We start from the raw sequence: 25,511 nt of genomic DNA on the forward strand, positions 1-25,511 counted from the left end.
GAAGGAAGGAAGGAAGGAAGGAAGGAAGAGAGAAAAAAGAAAGAAAGAAGAAAGAAAGAAAGAAAGGAAGGAAGGAAGAAAAGGAATCACCTCAGATGTCAACTGACAGTAGGATATACAAAGGAACTGTGGTATATCCTACAATGGAATACATCACAACTATGAGCATTGCAAGGCGATGTGGCCATCTTGACCATTTCTCACCACTATCTCACTGCTCTCTGGCTTGTTTTCCCACTACCAGTCCCTTCTTGATCCTCGCAATGCGTGGGCTCAATCTCATCCCTCTGCTCCAGACTTCCAGGACCCAGCTCCTCCCCACATCTCATGGCCTGACCTCTGTCTACTCCTTCCACCTCCAACACCACCCTCCTTCTGCAAACTCTCTCCACCTTTGCATGCAGGAGCCCTTTGCAACAGCCTGCCCAGCCTCCAGCCTCCTTCCCTGCCCCTTCCCAATGCGTGGCCCAACCCAGGGCACCAGTTTGGAGCACGTGCTCCTCTCTATGCTTTCTTGTTTCATATCACTTCATTCCCAAGGCTCCAACCGCCACCTCAATGATGATTTAAGACATGAATATCCTGGGGAAAGGAGAAAAATGTGTGTGAAGCACATTGGTAGTTCTTTCTCCAAGCTTTTTAGTATTTTTTTCCTGAAGTAGAAGAAAAGTTTGAGAAGAATTAAATGATTCTTTTTTTATTGTAAATGATGAACAATACGAAGATATTCACATACTGCTAACAGGTTTTATTCCTGAAAGCAATTTAAAAAACATCAAATAAAAAGAGTTTTATTTTAAAAGATACACAATGTATTTCTGTCCACTTAAAGTCCAACAAACAGAAATCACAAATATAAGAGCTTAAAGAGCAAAACATATTTTTACCTCCAGTGCGGATATTTACAAACACACACACACACACACACACTGTGGGTTCATAGCAGTTACGTGAAACTGGCTTTTTCTAAACTTTCAGTTCAGAATTCTTTTTTTTTAAGATTTTATTTATTTATTTGACAGAGAGAGAGAGCTCAAGCAGGAGGAGTGACAGAGGGAGAGGGAGAAGCAAGCTCCCCAAGGAACAGGGAGCCCGATGTAGGGCTCTGGGATCATGACCTGAGCCAAAGGCAGTCGCTTAACCAACTGACGCCATCCAGGTGCCCCCAGAATTCTTGGCATCATACAACACTGCTACCCTTATGCTAATGCAAGAGGAGGGAAAAATCCATCTTTTTTGATAAATGTTCTTCTTGTTTCTTTTTGGTCCACAGCTTGTTGGGGGATATTCCTATCCTCCAATATTATCTTGAAATGGTTTGGGATGAACAAGCATGGCACACAGGCCATTATAACTTGGCTCTGCCACATACCTTATACCCCCTCGTCCAGAACTAGTGACTCTGCCCAGAACACAACTCTACACCTTTGCATATGCTGTTCCCCCTGCCTGGTTGGCCTCTTCACTCTTGCTGCCTATCATCCCTACTCATTGGTAAGCACTCACCATGACAAAACCCAGTCTCCAGTTTGCTTTTAAAAAAATCAAATTGTGGGGGGGGGCCACCTAGGTGGCTCAGTCGGTTAAGCATCTGCCTTCAGCTCAGGTCATGATCCCAGCCCCGCATCGGGCTCCCTGCTCAGCGAAGGTCCCTCCGCCTGCCGCTCAGCCTACTTGTGCTCTCTCTCTAGCTCTCTGTCAAATAAATAAATAAAATCTTTAAAAAAAAATCAAAATGGGGCGCGTGGGTGGCTCAGTTGTTTGAGCGTCCAACTCTTGATTTCAGCTCAGGTCATGACCTCAGGGTCGTGGGATCGAGTCCCATGTGGGCCTCCACGCTCAGCAGGGATCTGCTTGAGATCCTCTTTCTCCCTCTCTCCCTGCCCCCACTGGCACACACACTCTAAATAAATAAATAAATAAATAAATAAATAAATAAATAAATAAATAAATAAATAAATAAATAAAATCTTTTAAAAAATCAAAATAGAGAGGAATTTAAGAAAGTTTAGCTGGGAACTAATTAGAATGTGGCTCTACTCAAAATTCTAAGGACTTACAAAATGCGTACATTTCCATATTGAGCAGGAAGAGGTTACGTGTATCTAAATTCAATACATTAAGCAGCATTTGCTGTATTCATCTATTTTCAGAACCTCTGAAAATCATAACGCAATTCTCACTGATCTGATATTTTCTGGCAAAATCACCTCCTCAACCTTGGCAGTGAGGTGAGGCTTGGGGGTTGGGTCATGGTTGGGGTCAACTCTGGAGAGAAGCCAGGCCTGAAGAGACACAGGTCACCACATGACATCAGCATAATGTGATGCTGACTCCACATGGGGAGACATTTCCCACCACCAAGTAACTCGCAAATGATGTCAAACCAATCTGCAGGGCCAAATAAATACTCCCGGGATGACCTCGTAGGGCAGAAGTGTTTTCGTGACATTTCAAATTCCTTCCTCAGGGACGCCTAGGTGGCTCAATCAGTTGAGGGTCCGCCTTCTGTGCAGGTCATGATCCCAGAGTTCTGGGATCAAGCCCCACAAGGGGCTCCCTGCTCAGAGGGGAGTCTGCTTCTCCCCCTGCCCCTCCCCCTGCTCATGCTCGTTCTCTCTCTCACTCTCTCTCTCTCAAATAAATAAATGAAATCTTTTAAAAAAATAAATAAAATTCCTTCTTGAGTGCAACTGAGGCAGACTATAATAACAGGACTAACGGCCCAACAGAATCAAGCTATTTCTTCCCAGATGTAGGCAACTGATCCATGTCCCTTGCATACATTCCCTCACTGAATACATAGAAAGCCCTGATGAGGCAGGTCCTCCCATTATTTTCACCTTATGACAGACACGTGGAGGCTTAGTGAGGCAGCAGAGTGGTAAACCCAGGCTCCAGTGCTCAAGCCTACAGAGCTCAAGTGTCTCATGCCCCATGGCCTCATGGGCCAGGAACGAGAATGCACATATCGTTCCTTGCAAAATTCCACATTCAGCTAGCTGACTCCCATCTTGTCCCCTCTACATCATCCACAGCCCCACAAGACAATGGACCTCTGGGTGGACAGGTTTAATCCAATGTAGCCATTTTGACAGGGCTGCTAGGACATGGAGTCTGGACACACGGGAAGCACTGTCACACAGCTTAAACGAAAAATCTTTACACTTGCATCCTTATTCCCAAATAATATGCAAAGTCAACATCCTGACCCCTTTCCTGGCCTCTCCCCACACCTTGCTCATACCCATTTCTCACTCTCAAAACACTCTGACCCCAGGCTTTGACAAAACGCCCCATCTACAGGAGCCAGGGACAGCACAGAAGTCACAGAGGGGTGAGGATGAGAGATGAAGATGAGGGTCTCTGATTTATGTTATCATTGCCCAAAAAAGTGTTTTTATATGTTCATATCAAAGCAATCACATCAAAATGACATATTTATTTGCTCAGTTGTCCTCACAGCACCCAATATAGTATCTAGAGCTTAGTAGATGCTCAATAAATATTTACTGAATTTAGAAAATCTTCAAATACCATGAACAGTTGTATTGAAACACATCTCAATATGTTCAAATATTTCAGACTAGGGTGGGGAAGAGCAACGACCAATATCTCACACAGTGCTTCTCATCTTTTGGTGTGTATCAGAAGAACCTGGAGGGCTTATTAAACCAAATTGCTGAGCCTCACCCCCAGAGTTTCTGATTTGGTGGGTCTGGAGGGGCAATCTCAAGACTTTGCATTTCTAACAAGTTTCTAGATGATGCTGAGGCTGCTGGTCTGGGGACCACACTTTGAGAACCACCGTCTTATAAGCACAAGGGTCTTCTACAGTTCCACTGTGGATAGCTGAAACTGTATAGTGGCAGGACATTTAAAAATCACTAACACCATCTTCCTTTGGGCCAGAGTTTAAGCGGGTCACGGGAGGTGTGGAATGCAAACCTCCCTTAGCCCAGGCTCTCCACCAGGAGGCCATCAGCTAGGGTTTGCCCTTGAAATGCCTGAGGGAGGGACCCATACATGGGTGATGCTGTAACAACCAGCCCTCCACAGAAACAATGAAAGGAAGAAAAACCCCAGGATGCTGTTTGTCAATGTAAATCACGGGAAGTCATTTAGAAGTTGAGAAGGAGAAACGGACTCCCTTTGTGAGCTGACGCAGTTAACATGAAAACCACGTGGGAACCAAATAGATGTCTAGCCACAAGTTTGCCTCTTTTTAAATGCCATTAGGAATCCAGACACTCTTCAGAAAGCCTTTCAGCCAAGTCCTGGTGCCGGAATAATTTCGGGTCCAAGATTTGAAGGCAAAAATATAAGTGAGGATCATACTGCATCGTAATTGACTGGTTCTAAAACCAACGCCAGCCAGGACCTGATCTGGGGTGGCCATTTTTCACCCTAGCAAAAAGACAGGCTCTCTCTGAAGCTTCAGCAATGAATGCTTCTGGGATTCTGCCTTGCATATCTCTCCTGCCATACAGAAGCAAAGTCTTCCCAGGAACACGGTCTCTGATTCCTCTCCTTACCAGCTTCAGAGACTTACCATTTTCTTTTTTTTCAGGAGCGAAAGGCATTGGTCTATCTATGTTTAGAAATGCACACAACAAATCAAGAAATAAATTCATCTGTGGAAGGACAGAAGTGCTAGTTTCAAAATCCAGGCAAACTTATATTTTTTATAAGCCTATGAAGACAATATAAGTAAGTGAGAAGTTGTCGAACCTGCTGGCAACGATCGCTGAATCGCGCTCATTTTCTTGTGCTCTTTCTGGAACAGGGGTCTCTCTGTGTCTGCTTGAAACTGTCCCTCAGTTCAAAGAGAATCACCTACTTTGTTTTACCTTTTTTATTATGATGTCGAGAGCGCCTTTACTTCTCAAGTCATTACCTGTTTCTGAGAAACTGATAACAATGTCAAGCATGGTAAATAAAGACTGGAACTATTTAAATGCAAATTCTGTGAATAAATTCATCACTGCTGCTTCAATCACCTAGACTATGTAATACACGCGCAGGATCTGCTCCCTCCACCCAAGGGGCTGTTCTCCGGTCCCCCTGGACGTCCCATCCCTGCCCCTCCAAAGCCTGTCTCTGCTTCCAGATCCTGCCACTCTGGCCTGAAGGTCCTTAGCTCCCATTTCCGCCTGTCTCAACCCCAGCTGGCTTTAAAAGAGAGCTCAAATCCTCCATCCTCTGTCCGCCTTCACCCAAGCCTCTGCTCCCCTACTTAAAACAAGCCAGTGTTCACTATGCACACCAGGCCTCTGAGCTGCAGGGTCCCTGGGACACCTGGCTCACCAGGAACTGGGAGGGGTCTATCTCCCCAGCTGGAGTGTGGACTCCCTCCCATAGGGACGATGCCACTCTGTTCCTTGCTCAGCCTCCCTACATCGATTCCGCGGCTAGTACTTGCTCCATAATTATGAGCTCTGTGTAAAACCCATCTTTTGTCCTCATTTTTCTCCCGCGCTGTGTTTACCCTGGAGTTGGCACTGTGAGAGAGAACAAAGGAGTGCTTTTTGATCGACTGATTACCAGCACTAATCCCAGCACCAACGTGAAAACAGCCCTGGCCACACATCCATAAACCACTAGGGATGGCGGCATGGTTTTTAATGAGATGGAATAAAGGTCTATGACATATTGCTAAATGACAAATTCAGATGACAAAACCGGATGCCAACTATGATCACGTTCTACAGAATACAAGCGTATGTGTTTGTGTAGACAAGTCTACGTGTGTTATTTGTTTGTGTACGTATCTCTGCAAAGGAAAAAGAGACGGGAGGGCAGCACATCGATAGGCTCACAGTATTCGTGGCTGGGTGCAACATGTGGGGCAATTCTTACTTTCTTCTCTGCATTTGTCTAGATTTTCCCCAAAATACTGACCATGAGTATATACTACTTTAGAACCAGAGATAAAGATCAGGCTTTCTTTTATTGTATTTTATTTTTTCTTAAATGGCCCAGAGAAGTGAACCAGAGTTGTGAGTCATACATCAGCTTCAACGAAGGATCAACTGCTAATATATAATCCTGTGGTGCCTGGTCAAGACATGCAGTGAGAAGCCATGGGCAGTGCTGCCTAAGGACCAGGAATTTCAATTTCCATCGTAACAGCTCTGAGGCATAGCATTACCCCTTCTTATGCATTCTCCCCTGGACCACAAGAGCTGAGGCTATTTGGGTCACTTTGCTGAGACCAAGGGGGAGAAATGAGCTTCCGTCCAGTTTGAGAGCGAGGCCAACTTCCATGGCCAGCTCCCTCTGCAACTGGGCACAGGAGAGCACACCCACTCCCAGGAGCCTCTCACTCAACGCCTCTGCCATTTACATTCCAACAATGTAAAATGATGGATACTTTTAATACAAGAGACCTGTCATTTATTTATTAGCTGGGGACAGGCGGTGCAGCCGAGAAGGATGTATTATAAATCAACTCCTTTCTCAGCCATTAAAAATTAATACAGTTCATAATGTAGAACGTCAGTAATTTCTTTATTAGAGCAGAATATAATTTTTTTTTTCTATTCTTCCAGGTTTTGTTTTTACTTCCTCCCTTCCCTGAGGATACCGTTTTTTCCTAATGACTGGCTGGGTATAAATTACCCCAGGGAAGAGTATAAGGAAACATAGTCTTTCAGACAGAGGTCAAAATGGAAGAACAGCATTAGAAGCTCTGGAAAAAAAGACTGCTGATCAATTTCCCATCAGAAATACAGTCTTACTGTGCCCCATGGAGACTCAGCCATGACACCTGCCATGGGTTTCTGGCCCACCCACCCTAGCAGTGGGAGGTGTTTTAGGTCCCTGATGGGCTAGCGTTGGAAAGAAGTAGACAAGGATGGTAATTGTAGGTGTGTTGGGAGGTCTCTGTATTATCTGCTTCCTTTTTCTATTGTCTGCGGATTAACTTGACAGTAACAAAAAGAAGCATGGGTGTTCGAAGCCCAGCACCAGACCCTTCATGCCACTTCCTCCTTAAACCTAGAAGTCAAGAATGTCAGGTAGACCAGAGGATGCCAGAATATGCCAACAAGCTGAGACGCTGAGCCTTTGTGAAGGCTTCCCTTTGTGGAAACTTGGAATTAGAAGGAGGGCAATATTCTGCACTCCCTGACTTCAGAGAATCTACATGTCTCCATCCACTCTAAGAATATGGAGGCGTTTGCCATGGTTGGGTCGACCAAGATGACCTTCTCAAGCCCCCTGCTCAGAGGTGTGTATGAAGGGAAAGGGGGCCTTTCCACACCTGCCCACACTCCCCTCTGGGAAGCTTCCCAGCTCCTGGGGGGGAAAGGGGGGTCTCGCCACGGTGAACAGCATGGTGCCAGCTCAGGCTACCAGCATCGATGTCTTGGTCAAACCAGCCACGACTGAGTTAAGACTCCTAAGTAACAAATCCCCACAAATCCCCAAGCACATATTTAAAATCTATTTTCAGAATTACACTGAGCATAATTCAACCAATCAATGAGCCATTAGGAGTTTAGTCCCAACACTTCTTCATTACCGGTGGCATTAGGGCTGCCTGACTCAGCAGAATCCAAAGCAAAGAGATGCTGCATCACCAGGAATTCTAGGTCTGGGGAGGGGAGCTAACACAGCGTGTGGTGAGAGGCCCGGCTGGCCACAATCTGGGTGACAAATAAGCTACACGGCCATCAGGGACAGGATGAGAGGAGGCTTGGCCCAGAAAGAGGCCAACTTGGCTCCAAGTCCTTTGGTCCTCGTCCTTCTGTGTAGCCCTTGTGCCCCCTCCAGGGCCCATGGCTAGTTGGACCCCACTCTGAGAGGCCCACCTTCCAGGCCTCTGGGGTTCCATATGGCCTCCCAGGGTAGGAATGAGGAGGGGGCTGCCTACAGAGGAGCCACGGGGGGGTGCTAGAAAGGGACTGCCTTCTGCTGACTCCATGGAGGGCACCATGGGCCACCCAAGCTGACATCTGTCTGAAAATCTGCAAGACCATCCTGAGTTTTCCAGAAGATAGGGTGCAGGTGGGTGGACGTCAGCTAGCGGTGAGGGGGGCCAGCCCGGGGCCAAGGCTTATGCCTGAACCCCCAGGTGTGCATCCTGGCTCTGCCACGACCAGACAGCGACCTGCGACAAGTACCTTAGCTTCCCCAAGTCTCAGTTTCCTAATTTGTCAAATGGGGGCCACAACACTTACAAGCCAGGTAGGTTTCATGTAGAAAGACCTCAGGAGGGGAAGAGGGGGTGGCAGGCTGTGTCATTCCACGGCTTTGTCATTTCCCAGCTATGCGCCTGTATCGAATGTTTTACCCTGTTCTGCGCCTTGGCTTCCTTATCAGCGAAGTGGGGGAAAGCAACAGACCCTGCCTCACACAGTTTGTGTAAAGAATGAAACAATCTATTATATTTAAACTGTTTTCAGGGCCTGAGAGTAAGCACTATGCAGTGAAAGATTTTATTATGGTTTTAAGGAACTTAAAGTTCTGAGCCTGGTTGGGAACAGGCATTGACAGGTATCGAGGAGATGTTACTGTTCTTCTCCTCACTACCCCTCCCCTTACTCTCTCTTCACCAACCCCTGCTCCCACCCCCTCTCCAGAAACCATGCTCCCAAAGGATCAGACAGCAGCTCCCAGGAACTCACACAGCTTGCTCGGCTGAGATCACTGTATCCAGCTACAGCCACATGAAGGAATGTTTCTTTGCCCCGGCATGTAAGTATAGTCTTGAAAATGAGCAGGACCGTTTTCCAGACCAGAACAGCGCTGACGACAACCACAAATTACCCAGCTTGCTCTCCCTAAAAGGAGAAATACGAGGAGTGGAACTGACACAGGATCAGCGTTCTCATCCTCCTCCTACCGCCTCTACTCCACAAGGCCTCTGCTCACTCTCAGAAGAGCAGAACAAGAGACATTTGCAAGGCCAAATGACAGGGTGAGCATGTTTTAGCCTCGGAGAGGAACTCCAGGGGCAGCCACTGTCATTTCTAACAGCCACTTCTCATTTCTTCCCTGCTGACAGAACCCTGGTTCTGTGGAGGTATCTCTCAGCTCCCCTCCAGGCACCCCATGCCTCAGGAGAAAGTGAGTTCCATCCCCAAGCCCAGAGGACAATCTGGGTGAGTCTACGGTGCCTGCAGTAATGTCATTCTCTTTGCGGGTGACTGCTTTAGGAAGATGGCATAATTCTGGCCAACGAGACGGGAGGGAAAGCCTGCTGGGGGCTTCGGGGAGAGGTTTTCTCCTTTTCAATCGACACACAGTCGACAGCACTCCGAGCTGCCCTTGGTCCACGTGCTTTAGTGGGGGATGGCTGACACTGCCAGCCAGCATTCTGTAACCATGAGGGGAGCCAGTCCGGCGGTAAAGCAAAACACAGAAAGACAGAGGCAAGAGAATCGTGGAAGAGCAGAGCTGAAGTCCTCCCTCACCAGGCGCCTTCCCTAGCTTTTTACTGGAGTTATGTGATGCTCCATTTACTTCTTGTGGAAGCCCAGTGGCTCAAGATGGTCTAGTGCTTGCAGCCAGAAGGATCTCAACTGATACAATCGGTGTCCAAAACATGAGCTATGTGTGCAAATATGACCAGACCCACAGACGTGGACATTTGTGTCTGGAGGTCTCATGTATGTTTGCTGAGAAAGAATGAAGGGGTTGTATGCTCATGTATAAGAATAAGCAAAGGGGCGCCTGGGTGGCTCAGTTGGTTAAGTGTCTGCTTTCGGCTCAGGTCATGATCCTGGGGTCCTGGGATTGAGTCCTACGTCAGGCCCCCTCCTCGGCGGGGAGACTGCTTCTCCCTCTCTTTCTGCCCCTTCCCCCACTCATGCTTTCTCGCTGTCAAATAAATAAACAAAATCTAAAAAAAAAAAAAAAAAAAAAAGAAGTCACTTGAGCAGATGGGCATTAAAGCCCTAACTGCAGAGGGTACCATTAGGGCACAGACACAGAAGTAACTCAGTGTGAGGCACTTGGACAGGAATACAGGAAAGCAGGGAGGCTTATGGGCCCTGCAGTTTTGACAAAATCATGTTTGCTGACAAGGAGAAGGGTCAAAACAAAGAATAAAACCCAGCCAAACAGAAGAAACCCACCATGAATCTCTCTGCCATGCCTGCGTTGGGTTCACGGCTTTTCGGTCTCATTAACCCAAAAGGAAATTGGCCTGAGCCCGTTGCTCATCTGCATCCATCACTTCCTGACAACCAACACATTACAGCCCTAACTCCTAAGAGCGTCTCTGGGGCTGTGGAGCTGGGTGATAAAATGCTATTTCTTAGAGTTGGGGAAAAGAAGTCATGGGAGGGGAGGATTCTTATCCTTTTGAGAAATATCATCAGGCTTTGAAAACCTCTATTTTTGACACCACCAAGCTGGTTTCCCCCAACAGTATATTTGAATCGCGGATTATAACAACAGTTGTAAAAATACTGTTGTCAAGGGAAGGATGATCATGTATGTGTCACTTAGGCAAACTGACAGGGCACTTCCGAATTCTTGTGCCGCTCACTGCATCTCACAAAATATCAGCTAAGGTGCCTGTGTTTTCTTATCTCAAGTGTAGAGAGGATGGATGCCTCACCCACAGTCATGCAGTGAGGGAGCTGGTGGGCTGGGACCAAGGTCTAGGACCAGCCCCCCACCCCCAACACACATACACTCAGCTGGCTGGCTGAGACCTTGTCCTGGCCCTCTCCATGCCAAGAGCATTATATACCCTTTCTTGAAATAAAGAGATGCTTTGACATTCCACACAATGGTTTGGAAACAGTGGCTTGGGAGACAGCATCCTGCATCTTTGTGCCTTTCTCCTTAGGAACAGCTCCCTGAGATTTCAAGCCTAAGTGGCAAATCTGCTTGGAAACAGTTCACTGCAGGAAGCAGGAATGCAATGAAAATTTGGCCATGACCAGCATCTCCGGATCTGGGGCTTTAGGAAGTGTTAGAAGCACCTGCAAGAGCTTCTAGGCAGAGAACAACAGACAAAGACACTCCTGATCCATTTGAATGAAGAGCACTTAGCTCTCTGCCAGAAATCCCGAAGAATGCCACCACCCCAACTCTGGGCATTCCCATGGAACGCAGCCACTTCCTGTCCCTCCCAGAGGCTTGGGAAGAAATGTAACAGTGCACATGCCAAACAGGTTCAGGCCCATCTGGGCACTCTGTCAGATGACTTACCACATCTGCTGGGGAGGCAAAAACAGAACCCCAAGCCCCCAGAAGAGCCCAGAATGTGATCCACTGAACATCTGTGTCCACAAAGATGCAAACAGGTATACCTCAAGAATCCGGCTCAGAGGCTCAATAAATCTGGGAAATGCTGCAGAGCCGAGGCCCCTCTTGCAAAGTTGCAATGACCTTTATCCTTGAAGGTTCTCAGAATCCCACAGTAAGACACTTACTTAATTCACGTTTTCCTGAACTTACTTGACCACGGAACATTGTATCTGAGAAATGCCTATTCACATCCTTCAGAGCAGACAGCATTAAAGGCCGCTGGGGAGAAGGTGGAAGGGCATTTGGACTCCAGGCTTCTGGCTAAGAGATGGGTAGTGCTTGGGTTTTTAGTTACTGACCATTAAGAATACAGCACAGTGGGAATGAGAACCTCCAGCCTCTTTGGCAATCTCCCGTCAGGATTATGACTCATATGTTCATTCAGAGGAAATGGAAATGATGACCATTTTCTCCTGGAAAAGGGCTTCTGGAAAGAGAATACTAATAGGGACCACCACTAATGACAGAGCCCCCTGCTGTCCTTAAGGATGGGAGGGTGGTTCTTTTTTTCTTCTTTCCTGCCTTTTAGCCTCTGCCCATAAAAGAGGAGTTTTTATCTCCTTGGAGACACGGGAAGTAACCCCAGCCCTTCCCTCGACCTGTATCCCTGGCTCCTACCTCTGAGAAGTGAGTGAGATATCTGATGGGTGAGATGACCAGGATCCATCGTCCGTCATCCTATTTCTCTTCTGAGCAGGGCTAACGCAGAAAAGGGAGAGTCTCCCTGCCTGCATCATTTTCCAGAGGGCGGCTGAGCTCCCTGACTTGCAAAAGGTGAGGCCGACCACGACCCTCCATGCAACTGGATGAACATCTGCTCTGCAGGTGCAACTCCTGTGTGTACCTCCCGAGTTCGAGCTTTGGCAGAGGCATCAAGAAGCCCACTGTGGCTTTAAGTCCCAGCAATTTTCTCCAGTCTAGCAATAAAGCCCGACTTTTGATTCCTCTCTGGCCCCCATGTGTATTTCTCAGCTGGTTCTGAATTATTACCCGGAAAAACCTCAAAGCAGACAGGGATGCCAGAATCCAGTTGGAGGAGAAGAGAGAAAGGTATCTCTGGGAAGGCTTGAGCTGGAGAGGATCTCCAGAGAGGACTTAATCCTCCCACTCCTTGAAGACAAGTCTGAGGACATTCCAAGGAGACAAGCTGTCCTTCTGCTTGTAGGGCTCTGAGCGGGAAGCAAAGGACATGCGCCCCCCATCCTCCTCACTTTCCACTGTTGGCTGCAACCTCCCCTGGGCCCGCATTGCAATGATGCTACTCCAGGCTGGGGGTCTTATTCTTCACCTCCTCCACCTTGAAGCACATGCTTATCCCCCAAGTACTTTTTTTAAGCCAATTACTGTGTATTTACAGTGAGCACAATTATACCTAATTACTTAATTAGCATGACTGCATGCAGTGACTAACTTTGAGTATGTGATTATGGCACGGAACCCATAGAAGAGATGAGGTCATGCTATTCAATAGGAAGGCAGGTTGTCTTGGCTCAGGGAGATGGAGGTGAGTCTGTCCCTCTGGACTATTTGGTTCCAGCTCCAAAGTGTGGGCTCAGGAATGTCTAGCATATTCGGATATTTTAGGGGAAATGGCATCATTTGATTTTTTTTCTTCCTGGGACAGAGAACACAGATAAAATGCCATGCTTAAATGATGCCTAGATCTGGGGGTCTTGGGAGTCAGTGACCAACAGAGGTTACTCTCTCGGGGCTGAGACCCTCAGGACAAGTTTGTGGACCCAGGACTTCATGACCTTGACTCCCAAGATAACCTATTCTGGCATCATCCAGCTCTTTCTAGAAAAAAGTTAAGTGGGAATGTGCCTGAGCAATTCTCTCCTCCAGAAACCTTGGGCTCACCAAACCTAGCATTGCAGGATCCTCAGGGGTCTGCTGCTTATTCTAGTTGTATCTGAAAATAGGATTGAAGAGGAATCAGAGGGAAACAATCCTAACTTATGTTCACTTAAAATGTTCTATGAGGGGCACCTGGGTGGTGCTGTCAGTTAAGTGCCCGACTTGGTTTCAGCTCAGGTCGTGATCTCAGGGTCTTGGGATCGAGCCCCACGTTGGGCTCCATGCTCAGCACAGAGTCTGCTTGAGATTCTCTCTCCCTCTCCCTCTGCCCCACCTGCTCATGCTCGCCCTCTCTCTCTCTAAAATAAATAAATGTATCTTTAAAAAAAAAAAAAGCAAGCAAGGCCTGCAGACAACCCATTGGTGAAAAAGGCGAAAGCAAAATGTCAATATTACCTTCACCAAGATCTGATCTACAGTTGGACAGGCAGTTGGCCCATCAAGATCCATTCAGCAGAATAAAGGAGGAGATGCCGCAGACCCGCCCCCCCACCCCGTGTCACATCTAGCCAAGGCTGCCTCCTCAGTCGGCCACGGGAAGCAAATGGCAATCCCTGGTATGCCAGCTTCCTCTTCTCAGCTCCACTCCCCAAGGAGGGGCTCCCAGCCCAGCCCTGTAACCAGATCCCCTTCCTACCATCAGGCAAGATTATCAGAACTTCTGCTACAGAAAAACCTAGAAAGCCTTCCTCTGCAGGGGCAGCTGCTGCTGCTGCCGCCTCTGCTCCTCGTGAAAGAAGGGGCCCCAGACTCCCAGACAAAGGAGCCCATTTTCCATATCTCATCTGCAAGTCCATTACGCTGAGCTAAGTGGCTGGGAATAAACACCCATCATTACCCTGCACTAAGCGATGTTTGTTAGTACAGAAGGTGACAGAAATCTATATCGTGCCGAGGCGCTATTATTACTGCATTACATGCACAGGCTCTGGGCTCCCCAACACAGCTGGGAAACCAGCTTCCGCAGCTCCTCTTGCAGCAAAGGCAAGCTCCGTGGCCGACTGGCCCAGAAGAGGAGGAGGAGACAAGCCACTCACTCACTCCTGCTGAAGGAACCACGGCTTCCAGCGGACGGGGCACAGTCTGTAGACCCAGTGGCTCCAGCTTTGGGTACCTGCGTGGAAGTCCTTGTCTTGTAGGCTGGTAGGTAAGGAGGATACATCAAGCAATTGCGCTGGGGAAAGAGAATGAGGCTAGGACCCCCAAACAACGAGGTGTTAGGAAGTGGGGGGGGTCCTCCACTCCACTCTAGGGCCCATTGCAGAGTGCCTGTCACTTTGTGAGAAATCAGTGAATGTGTGCTGACTGGCCAGGGAATGAAGGAAAAAAGAGAGTTTGAGGGAACCAACAGAGATGGGTTTAGACCACCTCCTGAGAGCAAGGGGCTAAGAAGAAGACCCCAGAAAAGAGCTGCCAGATCAGCCAGGGAGGATGCGTGACAGATCTAGGGAAGCAGCATGAAGAGGTGACCAACAAGGAGGGACTGAAAGTTAAACGCACACCTATGGCTCAAAGCATATAAATTCATGTGGAAAATAGAACCACTTCTTGCTAGACATGTGTCCAAAGGCAAGGGAAACAAAGGCAAAAATGAACTATTGGGACTTCATCAAGATAAAAAGCTTTTGCACAGCAAAAGAAATAGTCGACAAAACCAAAAGACAACCGAAAGAATGGGAGAATATATTTGCAAATGACATATCAGATAAAGGGCTAGTATCCAAAATCTATAAAGAACTTATCAAACTCAACACCCAAAGAACAAAGAATCCAATCAAGAAATGTGCAGAAGACATGAACAGACATTTCTGCAAAGAAGACTTAAAGATGGCCAACAGACACATGAAAAAATGCTCAACATCACTCGGCATCAGGGAAATACAAATCAAAACCACAACGAGATATTACCTCACAATGGTCAGAATGGCTAAAGTTAGCAAGTCAGGAAACGACAGATGTTGGCGGGGATGCGGAGAAAGGGGAACCCTCCTACACTGTTGGTGGGAATGCAAGCTGGTGCAGCCACTCTGGAAAACAGTATGGAGGTTCCTCAAAAAGTTGAAAATAGAGCTACCATATGACCCAGCAACTGCACTAGTAGGTATTTACCCATAAGATATAAATGTAGGGATCCAAAGGGGCACCTTCACCCCAATGTTTATAGCAGTAATGTCCACAATAGCCAAACTATGGAAAGAGCCCAGATGTCCATCGACAGATGATTGGATAAAGAAGATGTGGTATATATATACAATGGAATATTATGCAGCCATCAAAAGGAATGAGATCTTGCCACTTGCAATGACGTGGATGGAACTGGAGGGTATTATGCTGAGCGAAATAAGTCAATCAGAGAAAGACAATTATCATATGATCTCACTCATACGTGGAATTTAAGAAACAAAACAGAGGATCATAAGAGAAGGGAGGGAAAAATAAAACAAGATGAAAGCAGAGAGGGAGATTCTTTGATTAAGAGACTCTTGATTAAGAGACTCTTAATCAAAGGAAACAAACAGGATGGCTGGAGTGGAGGGGGGTGGGGGATGGGGTCACTGGGTGATGGACATTAGGGAGGGCATGGGATGTAATGAGCATTGGGTATGCTCATACATACAACTGATGAATCATTGAACTCTACCTCTGAAACTAATATACTATATATTAATTAACTGAATTTAAATTTAAAAAATAAACATTTGATCAATAGACCAAAAAACAAACAAACCAAAAGCAGAACCAGTCAGGAGGCCTGGAAGTGTACAGCCAGCGTGACAGTGACCCATGGGGAAAGAGAAGGCATTAGCAAGGCTTCAGGGAAACCAGAACAGAAAGGGAGTCAGTGGCTGGAAAGGTGAAGGCCTCATTAGGCATCAGATTCCATACATATCCCCGAGTAGGAGCTTTTTCATCCGGGTCTTTCAGAACCTCTGGAAAGGCTGAATATGTTGAGAATAAAGCGGATGCCAAGTGTGGAGTGCGTATTGGGAATGCATGCAAGCCTCTGATAAGGGATGGAATGAGGTGATCTCCAAACATCTTGCAGCCCTGACATGCTATGAAAAATGCTATGGATCAGATGGAAGACAGATAGAGGGAAAGGCGGGGAAAGGAGCGGGGTCCTAATCACTCTGGTCAGAAAGGTCCCAACATTTATGATAAACACATGTTTAAGAAAGCAAAGTGCTTTCGTGCTACATCCATCACAGGGAGACTCGGGGAAATGCTGTCTCAAGCCAGGTAGCACGATGTGCCTGTCATTTCTTCCCAGGCTGCACATTTTTACATGGGACACAGAAGGAAATCAGACGGGAGAGCCCCCGGGGGCGCCATACTGTGAGCACTTCCACTCCCTGAATCCCCTGTTTCTTGCCATCACCCGAAAAGTGTGACCCCAGCCTTGCCTGCAGAGTCACGAGCACTCGCCGCTTATTTATCTGCCCCGGTGCATGCAGCTTTAATTATTTATGATAGTGTCTCATCACACTCGGGGATGTGTCTTGGAATCACTTCTCTCAACTGATGAAGCCTTTGTAATCAGAGACCTGCCTGGCTTAGCTGGTAAATCTCACTGAGGGGCGGGGCCGGCGCCATCTTTCCTGGGCCTGGGTGTCAACCAGGGACTCACAGAGGCGGGGTGAGCCAGACCCAGTTACGACGCTCAGTGCACACTGTCTGTGGTTGCCATAGATGTTTTCGGGAAACAATTAGGAGCCATCCACTGTCTACTGACAGGACAAAACTTCCTGCTTCCCTGAAAAGGACACTTTCCCTAATATTGGAGGGTTCTAACAAGCTGGAGTTAGCTCGTGATGCCCCTCAGATGATGTACTGTTTATTCCCTTATTCTGTCTGGTCTTCATCAATAAACCCACTTCCCCTCCATCTCCACCGACCCCTTCTTGTTCTCACAGAACTACCACCTGGATCCTTCAAAAGTCCACTTCGAATCACAAGCCCAGGGATTAGGAAGGAAGGTTTTTTTCTCCACTCGGTTTTGTAGGGCCATAGCTCCTTGGCTGGGGCGGGGATCCTGACATTAAAGGACACTCAGATCCCATGGCTCTCTCCAGGGCTCACACTTATTCTGATGGCCCAGAGGAAACTTCCTTCCCACGTGCAAGATTCACCCCCATTTGACAACCACAGGGAAGCTGGTATCAGGAACTCAGGTGAGCACAGACACAACCCAGAGACTCTACACCAGGAGCTCAGAACTTCCCCTAAAGGGCATATGGTCCATCCTCATTATTCATGGATTCTGGATTTACAAATTCGCCTCCTCGCTAAAACTTATGTGTAACCCCCAAACCAACACTCCTGGCGTTTTTGTGGTCATTCATAAACATGAAAGGAGTGGTGAGAAATGGGGGTCACCCGATGGGCACATTCCCACATGATGCTCTGCCTTTTTGTTTCAGTTCTCATAACATAAACCAGTGTCCTTTTCGTCATTTATTTGGTACCATTTAATTTTGCATATTTGTGCCTTTTATGGGTGATTTCACTGTTTAAAATGACCCCAAGCTCAGGGCGCCTGGGTGGCTCTGTCGTTAAGTGTCTGCCTTTGGCTCAGGTCATGATCCCAGGATCCTGGGATCGAGCCCCGCATCGGGCTCCCTGCTCAGCGAGAGTCTGCTTTTCCCTCTCCCTCTGCCACTCCCCTGCTTGTGCTCTCTCTCTTTCTCTCTCTCTCTCTGTCAAATAAATAAAATCTTTTTAAAAATTTTTTTTTAAATTAAAATAAAATGGCCCCTCAAGCATAGTGCTGAAGTACTCTCTAGCATTCCTATGAGCAAGAAGGCTGTGGTGAGCCTTATGGAGCAAATAGGTGTGTTCGAGAAGATTCGTGTGTTAGATAAAACTCTGTTCAGGCCTGAGTCATTGTGCTGCTGACCCTGAGTTTGATGTTAATGAACCAACAATATCTATTAAATAAGGCGTCTTCCAACAGAAGCGCACATAAAACAGGTTATGTATTGATTTGTTGATAAAAATGTTATGACCAGATATTCACAGGAGCCTAACCCTGTATGTCCCCTAGGAGCAATGGCTCAGCATCCACTAATTCAGTGTTTGTGGTGACTTTATGGGAACATAACTACTGTGAATAATGAGAATCAACTGTATATTCAATACAGCAAAGCCTAGGTCTCTGTTCAAACGTCAGCATCGCTATAGAAAGCTCTGCACCCCCAATTCTAGACCAAGCCTGGACCCCATGCTACCATCAGAGAAAGGCTTTCCTTCCAGCCACACCCACGTCCGTCCAAGATGAACTTGACCCGAGGCAAGGCCTTCAGCCAGAGCAGAACGTTCTTAGCACTATGTTCCCCGCTATTTTGACAGGGGGTGTCCGATAAATACTAAGGCCAGTTCTGAAGGACACGCAAGGACACCCAAGGTGGGGAGGCACATGACTGTGACTCGAGCCCAGTCCCTCCCACAGTGTCAGTCCTCTTACTAAAAATCAGAGCCAGGAAAACAGAAGCAAAGGTTAGTGCGAGAGCCGAATGCCCGCTCGGCTGTAAGATGGACCAGTGGGAGCAGCAAGAGGCCTGTGAGCTACGGTGTGGCCCGAGTACAGAGCGCTCAGCCAGAGCAAGAGAAAGACCCAGGGGGCTTCTTCCTTGGCTGAAACCCTGGACCAGCAGACAGAAGAAGAGAACCAATGGCAGAAGCCAGGGGACAGGAGAGAGGAACTCACAGCCTCCCAGTATCTCAGTTTTCCTGTTCGTAATATGAGGCGTCGCCCAGCCCGTCCCTTCCAGCTCTCAGTCTCCAGGGGCCTCTGTACTCTCTCCTGAACTAGCTGACCATTTCTTGAGGGCAGGAGCAGGGAAGGGTGTGGGCTGGGGCTGCTAGGCCTACACAGAAGCTGGGACACCAGCAAAGGGACCACCTGCTGAATGGGAAGTCCAAGCCACAGAGTCTCCGGAAGAGGGGAGAGGCCCTGGCAGAGCTCAGCAGAAATACAAGGAGAGGGACTGGAACCAAGAGCAGGCAAGAAACGAGGAGGAAAGCGGTGGCCTGAATCCTCTGATCTGAGTGAGACATCTGCAGAGGGAGGGGAGGTGTCCTAGCAGTGGGGCCGTGAGGAGATTCTCAGAAAGTGCGTACTTCGGGGCACTGGAGGGGCAGCTAGGGAGGTGTTTCCATTCAAACGGTACTCACCACCCTTCATTCCCTTCCCTTCTCCTGGAGGTTTGGGTGGAGGGTCTGGTAAACTCAGGGGCTATTGTCTGGACAGAGTCAGGTTACATTTCCTAAATGCAGGGCCAGGTCTCTAGAGAAGACCACCCTTGGCTGTGCCCCCTGCCATACTGGGAGCACGTCTCCATGTGGGGCTGGGTCTCCTGCATCCAGGCTGCTCCCCACCCTGAGCCCTCTCTGTCCAGGGGGCTCTGCCCCAGTGGAGACCCCTTGCCTAGGCTATTTTTCAAGTTTTGAGATAAACAGGGAGGGTCTCTTAAGAGAGTGGGAGGTTAGCAGGTGGTAGGTCACCTCAGAAGGTTCCAGAACCCCAGCTACGTGGTCTATTGCCATGCCACCCTCCCGCGCCCTGCCCAGAAGGGACAACGCTCTACTCCAGTACTCACACGTGTCTGGCTTGTGGCAGCTGTGTCCCTGACGGAAGTACTGGGGGTTCTCAATGACCGGGATGCGGGTCATGCCGATGACCACCGTGTCTGGCCCGGCATCCAACGATGAGGGCGTGGTGATGCCATGGTTGATGTGGTGCAGTGGGCTGGCTGAGTCCTCCTCACCACTGATGACAGCCACAGGCCCTGCGCACACCAAGAGAGACACAGGGACATCAGTGAAGTCACACCTGGCCAGTGCCTAGCCCTGCCCACAGATCCTCTCACTATTTCTGCCACCACAGTTCCAGAAGAGTGAAACCCACTGGATGAGTATTCCCTGAATGCTCTGGAGTCTGCATTCAAAGAACCACCCCTTCGTTCTTCTTGAGAGAGAGAAAGGTCCACCCCATCACACCACGGAAACAGCTGCAAAAGAGTGTATCAAAATGACTCTGCCATGAATTATTTTCACTTCCCCCAAATCCAAATTAGTTCAAAATAATGCAAATTTTAAATGAGTTCTTTCTTATGTAGCAACAACGGGATAAAAAAAATGTACATATAGCAGTCATTTGCACCTTGTCCCTCCTTCCTTCGGAAGCTTTAGAAACTATCAATGTTGGTTCCACCCCAGTTTCTGATTCAGCTGGTCTGGGGATGCACCTGGGCGTCAGGATTTAATGTACGCCCGTGTGAGTCCCATGCACAGCCAGGATCTAGAACCTCTAATTAGGGCCTTGGAGTGCCTTAATCAGCCTTTCCAGAGTGGCCCTCAGATTCCTACAGGAATGTATCCAGCTTTCGCTGGACTCAGCTGTGGCCTCTCCCAGTCCACAGGGAGCTAAGCCCAGAACCTGAGCCAGCCTTCAAAGTGACACGAATTCGGCTGCATCACTGTTAGCCTTCCTGCCACTGGGTCAGCTGCCCACTCTCAAAAGATCCACACTGCCCCAGTGACCCCAAGGAACATCGTTCTTCACCAACCCCAACTCCAATTTACAAACACAAGCTGACAAAGATAATTGTTGCCACAGTCTGGGCAGAGCAAGGATTCTGTCTGGTGGGGCGATTCTCCCAAACATACAAATAAAACCGACGTCAAGGGCATCGGCCGTGACTGTGGCTTCTTACAGCTGGTATTTGAAATGGGTGCTTTGCAAGACACACGGTCCCAAGACAAAGTGCCCTCTGTGATTCGGCTTTGCAGCTCGCACAATACTTCCGCTGTAGAAGTCCATCACACCTACTGAAGTTTATGGGGAGAACACTTCCCATCGAAGAGCAAGGTGAAGCACCAATGAAGCAGAACTAAAAGGAAGACTAGTGAACGTGAACTGAGGACCCTGAATTCCACTCCATGGAATTATTCCAGACAGGCTTATTCCAATCCACAACAAATGCCTGACAGGTTTTGGAGGCCCCGTGGAAAAAGAGCAACGCATGGCGATAATCACTCGCCCTGCAAACAGAGGCCAGTTCCTGAAAACACCTTGTAAACTCTGAGAAACTTTGTCACGATTCCAATTAAACACTGAAAGCGGGCATGGGTTTTTCTCCTTCCTCTCTCCCCAAATGCCTCTAAAATATAAAGAAATTAAAGAAATATTGGTGAACCAAGAGCAAGAAGAGGGGAGACCAGAGGAAATAAGATATTTCAATGTTTTGGAAGATGAAAAGTGAAATGATGTAAGCTTGCTTACAGAGGGGCTGCAGGGGGAATATTTAGAGAAAGTCAGTTCTGCTGAGTTGCCCAGAACTTGAACGGACAGGGTAACCCGGAAGGCTGGATTGGGGCTCGGGGTTGGAACAAATTACCCAAGCTATGGCCTTGGCCCCAGCCCACGAGTCTAGTGGTTTCTTCCTGGAGAAAATTAAGTGGAAAGGCTGAGGGGAAGGGCTGGTTCCCTTCTTGCTGCTCCTGGAAGACAGAAACCAGGAATACCCATGCCTCTTACTGACCCTACTCCCAGTCTCCTCCCCTGAAGGAGATTCAGAGGATGCTTCTCTGCAGAAACTGAACGCCTCAAAAAGAACACCTAGATGTTAGGGTGCCTGGGTGGCTCAGTCGGTTAAGCGTCTGACTGTTGATTTTGGCTCAGGTCATGATCTCAGGGTCATGAGATCAAACCTTGCATAGGGCTCCACGCTCAGCAGGGAGTCTACTTAAGATACTCTCTCTCCCTCTGCCCTCCCCCTGCTCTCTCTCTCTCTCTCTCTCTCTTATTTAAAGATAAATAAATCTTAAAAAAAAAAAGTACCTAGATGTTGACATTTGGCGGTCTCCTAATGAAGTCATGCTTAGTCTGTGATCATGCCATAGTGAAGGCTAATAGTTGAAGAGGCCCACCTATGTGCATAAAGTGCTTTCTAGAACTCAATTCCTAAATATGAGAGAATAGTCCAGGATCCTCAGACATTTCAGCAAAGCTTCAACATGAAAGAGAGAGGGCAAGACAAAGAGATAATCAGGGACCTGCAGGAAACAGAGCACTGCAAGGAGCAGAAGACTTTTTTTTTTTCTAAATCACGAATATCCTCAGAGAGACAAATGAAGACATCACATTCATAAAAAAAGATATTTAAAATGTGAACAATTCAAGGGTCAGAAAGAGTCCTTGAGAATTATGACCATCAGAATTCGAAAGCCAAAGAGGAGTGGAAGATAAAGCCAAGGAGATCAGAAAGTCAAACAAAACAGAAAGAGGCGGTAAATAGGAAAGAAAAGAGAAGAAAATTAAAGACTCAATCCAGAGATTCAATATCTGACTAGAAGAAAGGTGGCAGGGTAGGGAGAGGGGGAAAGGGAAGGAGAGAGAATAGAAAAGATGGAAGGGAGGATAAAAAATTAGGGAAAAATTTCTCCAAATGGCCTGTCTACTCAGTTTCAAGCATAATTAATACATGCACGTGTGCATCTGCCCACGCACACACGCGCACATACACATAGGCATACACACACATATATCAAGGCACAAAGTTATAAAATGCCAGAACCCTGAGAATAAAGAGAAGATGCTAAGAGCTTGTAGGAGGGAGGGATAGGTCATATTTCAAAAGGAACAGAAATCAGAAAGACAATGCATAACATAACATAACAACCCACTGTGACTACGCTGAGCAATCCCTTCAAATTTTTTTTTTAAGATTTATTTATTTATTTGAGAGAGAAACAGAGAGCAGGGGGAAAGCAGAGGGAGAGAATCTCCAGCAGACTCCCTGCTGAGCATGGAGGTCAACACGAGGCTTGATCTCAGGACCCTGACTGAGGTCAAGCCCTGAGCTGAAATAAGATTTGGATGCTCAACTGACTGAGCCACGTGGGTGTCCCAATTCCTTCAAATTTTTGATGGACAAATTTTCAGCCTAGAATTCTACCCCTAAAAGTGTATTCACAGGACGGCCTGGATGGCTCAGTCAGTTAAGCGTCTGCCTTCGGCTCAGGTCATGATCCCAGGATCCTGGGATTTAGCCCCGTGTCGGGCTCCTTGCTCAACGGGGAGTCTGCTTCTCCCTTTGCCTGCCACTCCTCCTGCTTGTGCTCTCTCTCTCCCTGACAAATAAATAAAATCTTTAAAAAAATAAATAAAAATGTATTCACCCATTGCAAGGGCAGAAGACAGGTACTTGCAGGTGTGCAGACATTCACCTCCCCCTTCCTAGGAACCAGCAGGAGGGGACGCTTTGGCAAAACAAAGGGGCAAACGGGGAAAAGAGGGAATGTAAGATCCAGTTACAAGCGACAGAAGGCCCCCGCACCCGGGTCTGTTCCCAGCATTATGGGATGTGGGTTGTTATAGCAACATGGCGGCAGGACACAGAATCAGGAGGAGTTTGGAGAAGACAGAAACGATGGGACTTGAGCCTTTTACAAAAGGCTGTTTCTTTGAATCTGTGTCTCAGGGAGTCAATGGACAGCGAGTGGTCCACACAAAGTTCCAAAGCCTGTGATCTAAAACAGTCTCTCTGCTTTCTCAACATTATTCTAGGATCTGAGAAGACCAGGTAAGAGCCACAGGGAGGAGAAGGGTCCTGCTACAGGCTCCCAAGCCACAGGAAGGGACAGGGTCACCCAGGAAGACTTCACAGAAATAAATGAATAAAGCAGACTTCGAAGCCCTGGGAAAACTAATACTTAGAATGCAGGCAGAGGAAGGGCAGCAGGGAAAGGAACATGAGAAGAAATGGCCAGAAAAGCAGAAGAGAATCAGAAAACGACACTGACTTAGAAGGCAAGAAGGAGAATACCTAGAAGGTCAAGAGCATACTCTATCAAGGCCAAGTAGAATGAAGAATGAAAATAGGCCACTGTATCTGTCAATGAGAAGGTAGCCTTAGTGACAGCAGGTCCCAGAGAGGACTGATGGGAGGAAAACATTCAGCTATAGCGTGTTGAGGAGTCAACTGGAGATCTCACCATTGTCGCCATTTTTATTGAGCACTTTCTATGCAACAGGCTCTGTAAATGCAATGTCTTTAACTTTATAATGCCTCTGTGAGGTTGGTGCCTTTATTCTCCCAATTTTACAGATGGAAGCACTGAGGCACTGAGCAGTGACCTGCCCAAGGACACACAGCACAAAATGGGATGCAAAGTGGTGGATGCTCACTGGGCTACAAACCTGGTCTGCCCCAGAGTCTAAGCACATAACAGCGACGCAGCACTGCTTCCCAGAAAGTGCAGACCATGAGGGGGAGAGCATGTGTTCAAAGGGACACTTGGTCAATTCTGGCACATTATCCTCCTCATGAGCAGCTGCTTTAAATTGCAAGTCCCTGAGACCCTTTTTAAAGAGGTTGCTCTTGATCCTCGAGAATAGGGACAAGAGTGAATCACCTCATTAGACTCATGCAGATAGATTACAGATAATTCATCATGAGCTCTGCATCCCAGAGCTGCGGAACGCTTGCATTCAGCTACATCCACATCAAAAAGAGCACGGCGCTGTCAGACTGCTGTCCAGTCCCTGAAGCCCTCCCACTCACCTCCACTCTTCCACGAACCACATCCCTTAAAATAAAAGCCATAAGGAGTGCAGAGACCCCTCACTTCAAAGAACCTATGAGGAGACCCTCGCAGCTCGCTCCTGCCCACCTGCAGGGTCCCCAGCAGGGCTGCGGCCAGCGCTGGGGTAAGACAAGTCCTCTGGGGACAGGGCTGCTCTGGGTATGGCAGGATATGTGGCCTCTCTGGACATGGCCGTTCAAAGGCAGTCTCGGGTTCCTCAGTTGTAACAAATGTACCACCGATGATGAGGGAGGCTAGGTATGTGGGGGGAGAGGGGGCGGGGAGATATAAGGGAACTCTGTACCTTCCACCCAATTTTGCCGTGAACCAAAACTGCTCAGTAAAATAAAGTCTAATAAAAAAATATATTTTTAAATACATGTTAAAAAAGCCAGTCTCCCCACCCAGCATACAACATATTTGCAAACACACCCTGGGGTGACAGTACTGTCCTGGGTTGAGATCCGCTGACAGGGGAACCCGCATTCACCCTAGGAACCAATTTATCCTTCTGGCTCCGGCCAGGTCTCAGGTCTCAGGGGAAAACCCACAGACTTGAGGCCCCTGTGAGGAAGAGGCATTTCTTCTCACCTTAATAACCACAGAGAAGAATTTATTAAGCTACAAAGAAGAACGAATAACGTGGGAGACATCTCATCTGTCCAGGAAACTTCTCTATTTTCCTGAAGCCACCAAGGCCTAAGGCAGGGCAGGAGGTGGAGTCAAATTTGCTGTCTTCCGACAGTCCCGACACACACACACACACACACACACACACACACACACACACACACACA

At 47.7% G+C, this 25,511-nt stretch overlaps 1 protein-coding gene across 1 annotated transcript in view; it reads right to left on the reverse strand.

Annotated features, from left to right (window-relative positions):
• NTRK3 (neurotrophic receptor tyrosine kinase 3) overlaps positions 1-25,511 on the reverse strand; it is a 371,594-nt gene that overhangs the window by 124,284 nt on the left and 221,799 nt on the right. Inside the window, exon 13 of the mRNA XM_021680526.1 lies at positions 19,725-19,913. Within this exon, the coding sequence (XP_021536201.1) occupies positions 19,725-19,913 (189 nt within the window). The remainder of the gene's footprint in view (positions 1-19,724; positions 19,914-25,511) is intronic.

Source organism: Neomonachus schauinslandi, chromosome 9 (assembly GCF_002201575.2).
Source record: "Neomonachus schauinslandi chromosome 9, ASM220157v2, whole genome shotgun sequence".
NCBI classification, from domain to species: domain Eukaryota; kingdom Metazoa; phylum Chordata; class Mammalia; order Carnivora; family Phocidae; genus Neomonachus; species Neomonachus schauinslandi.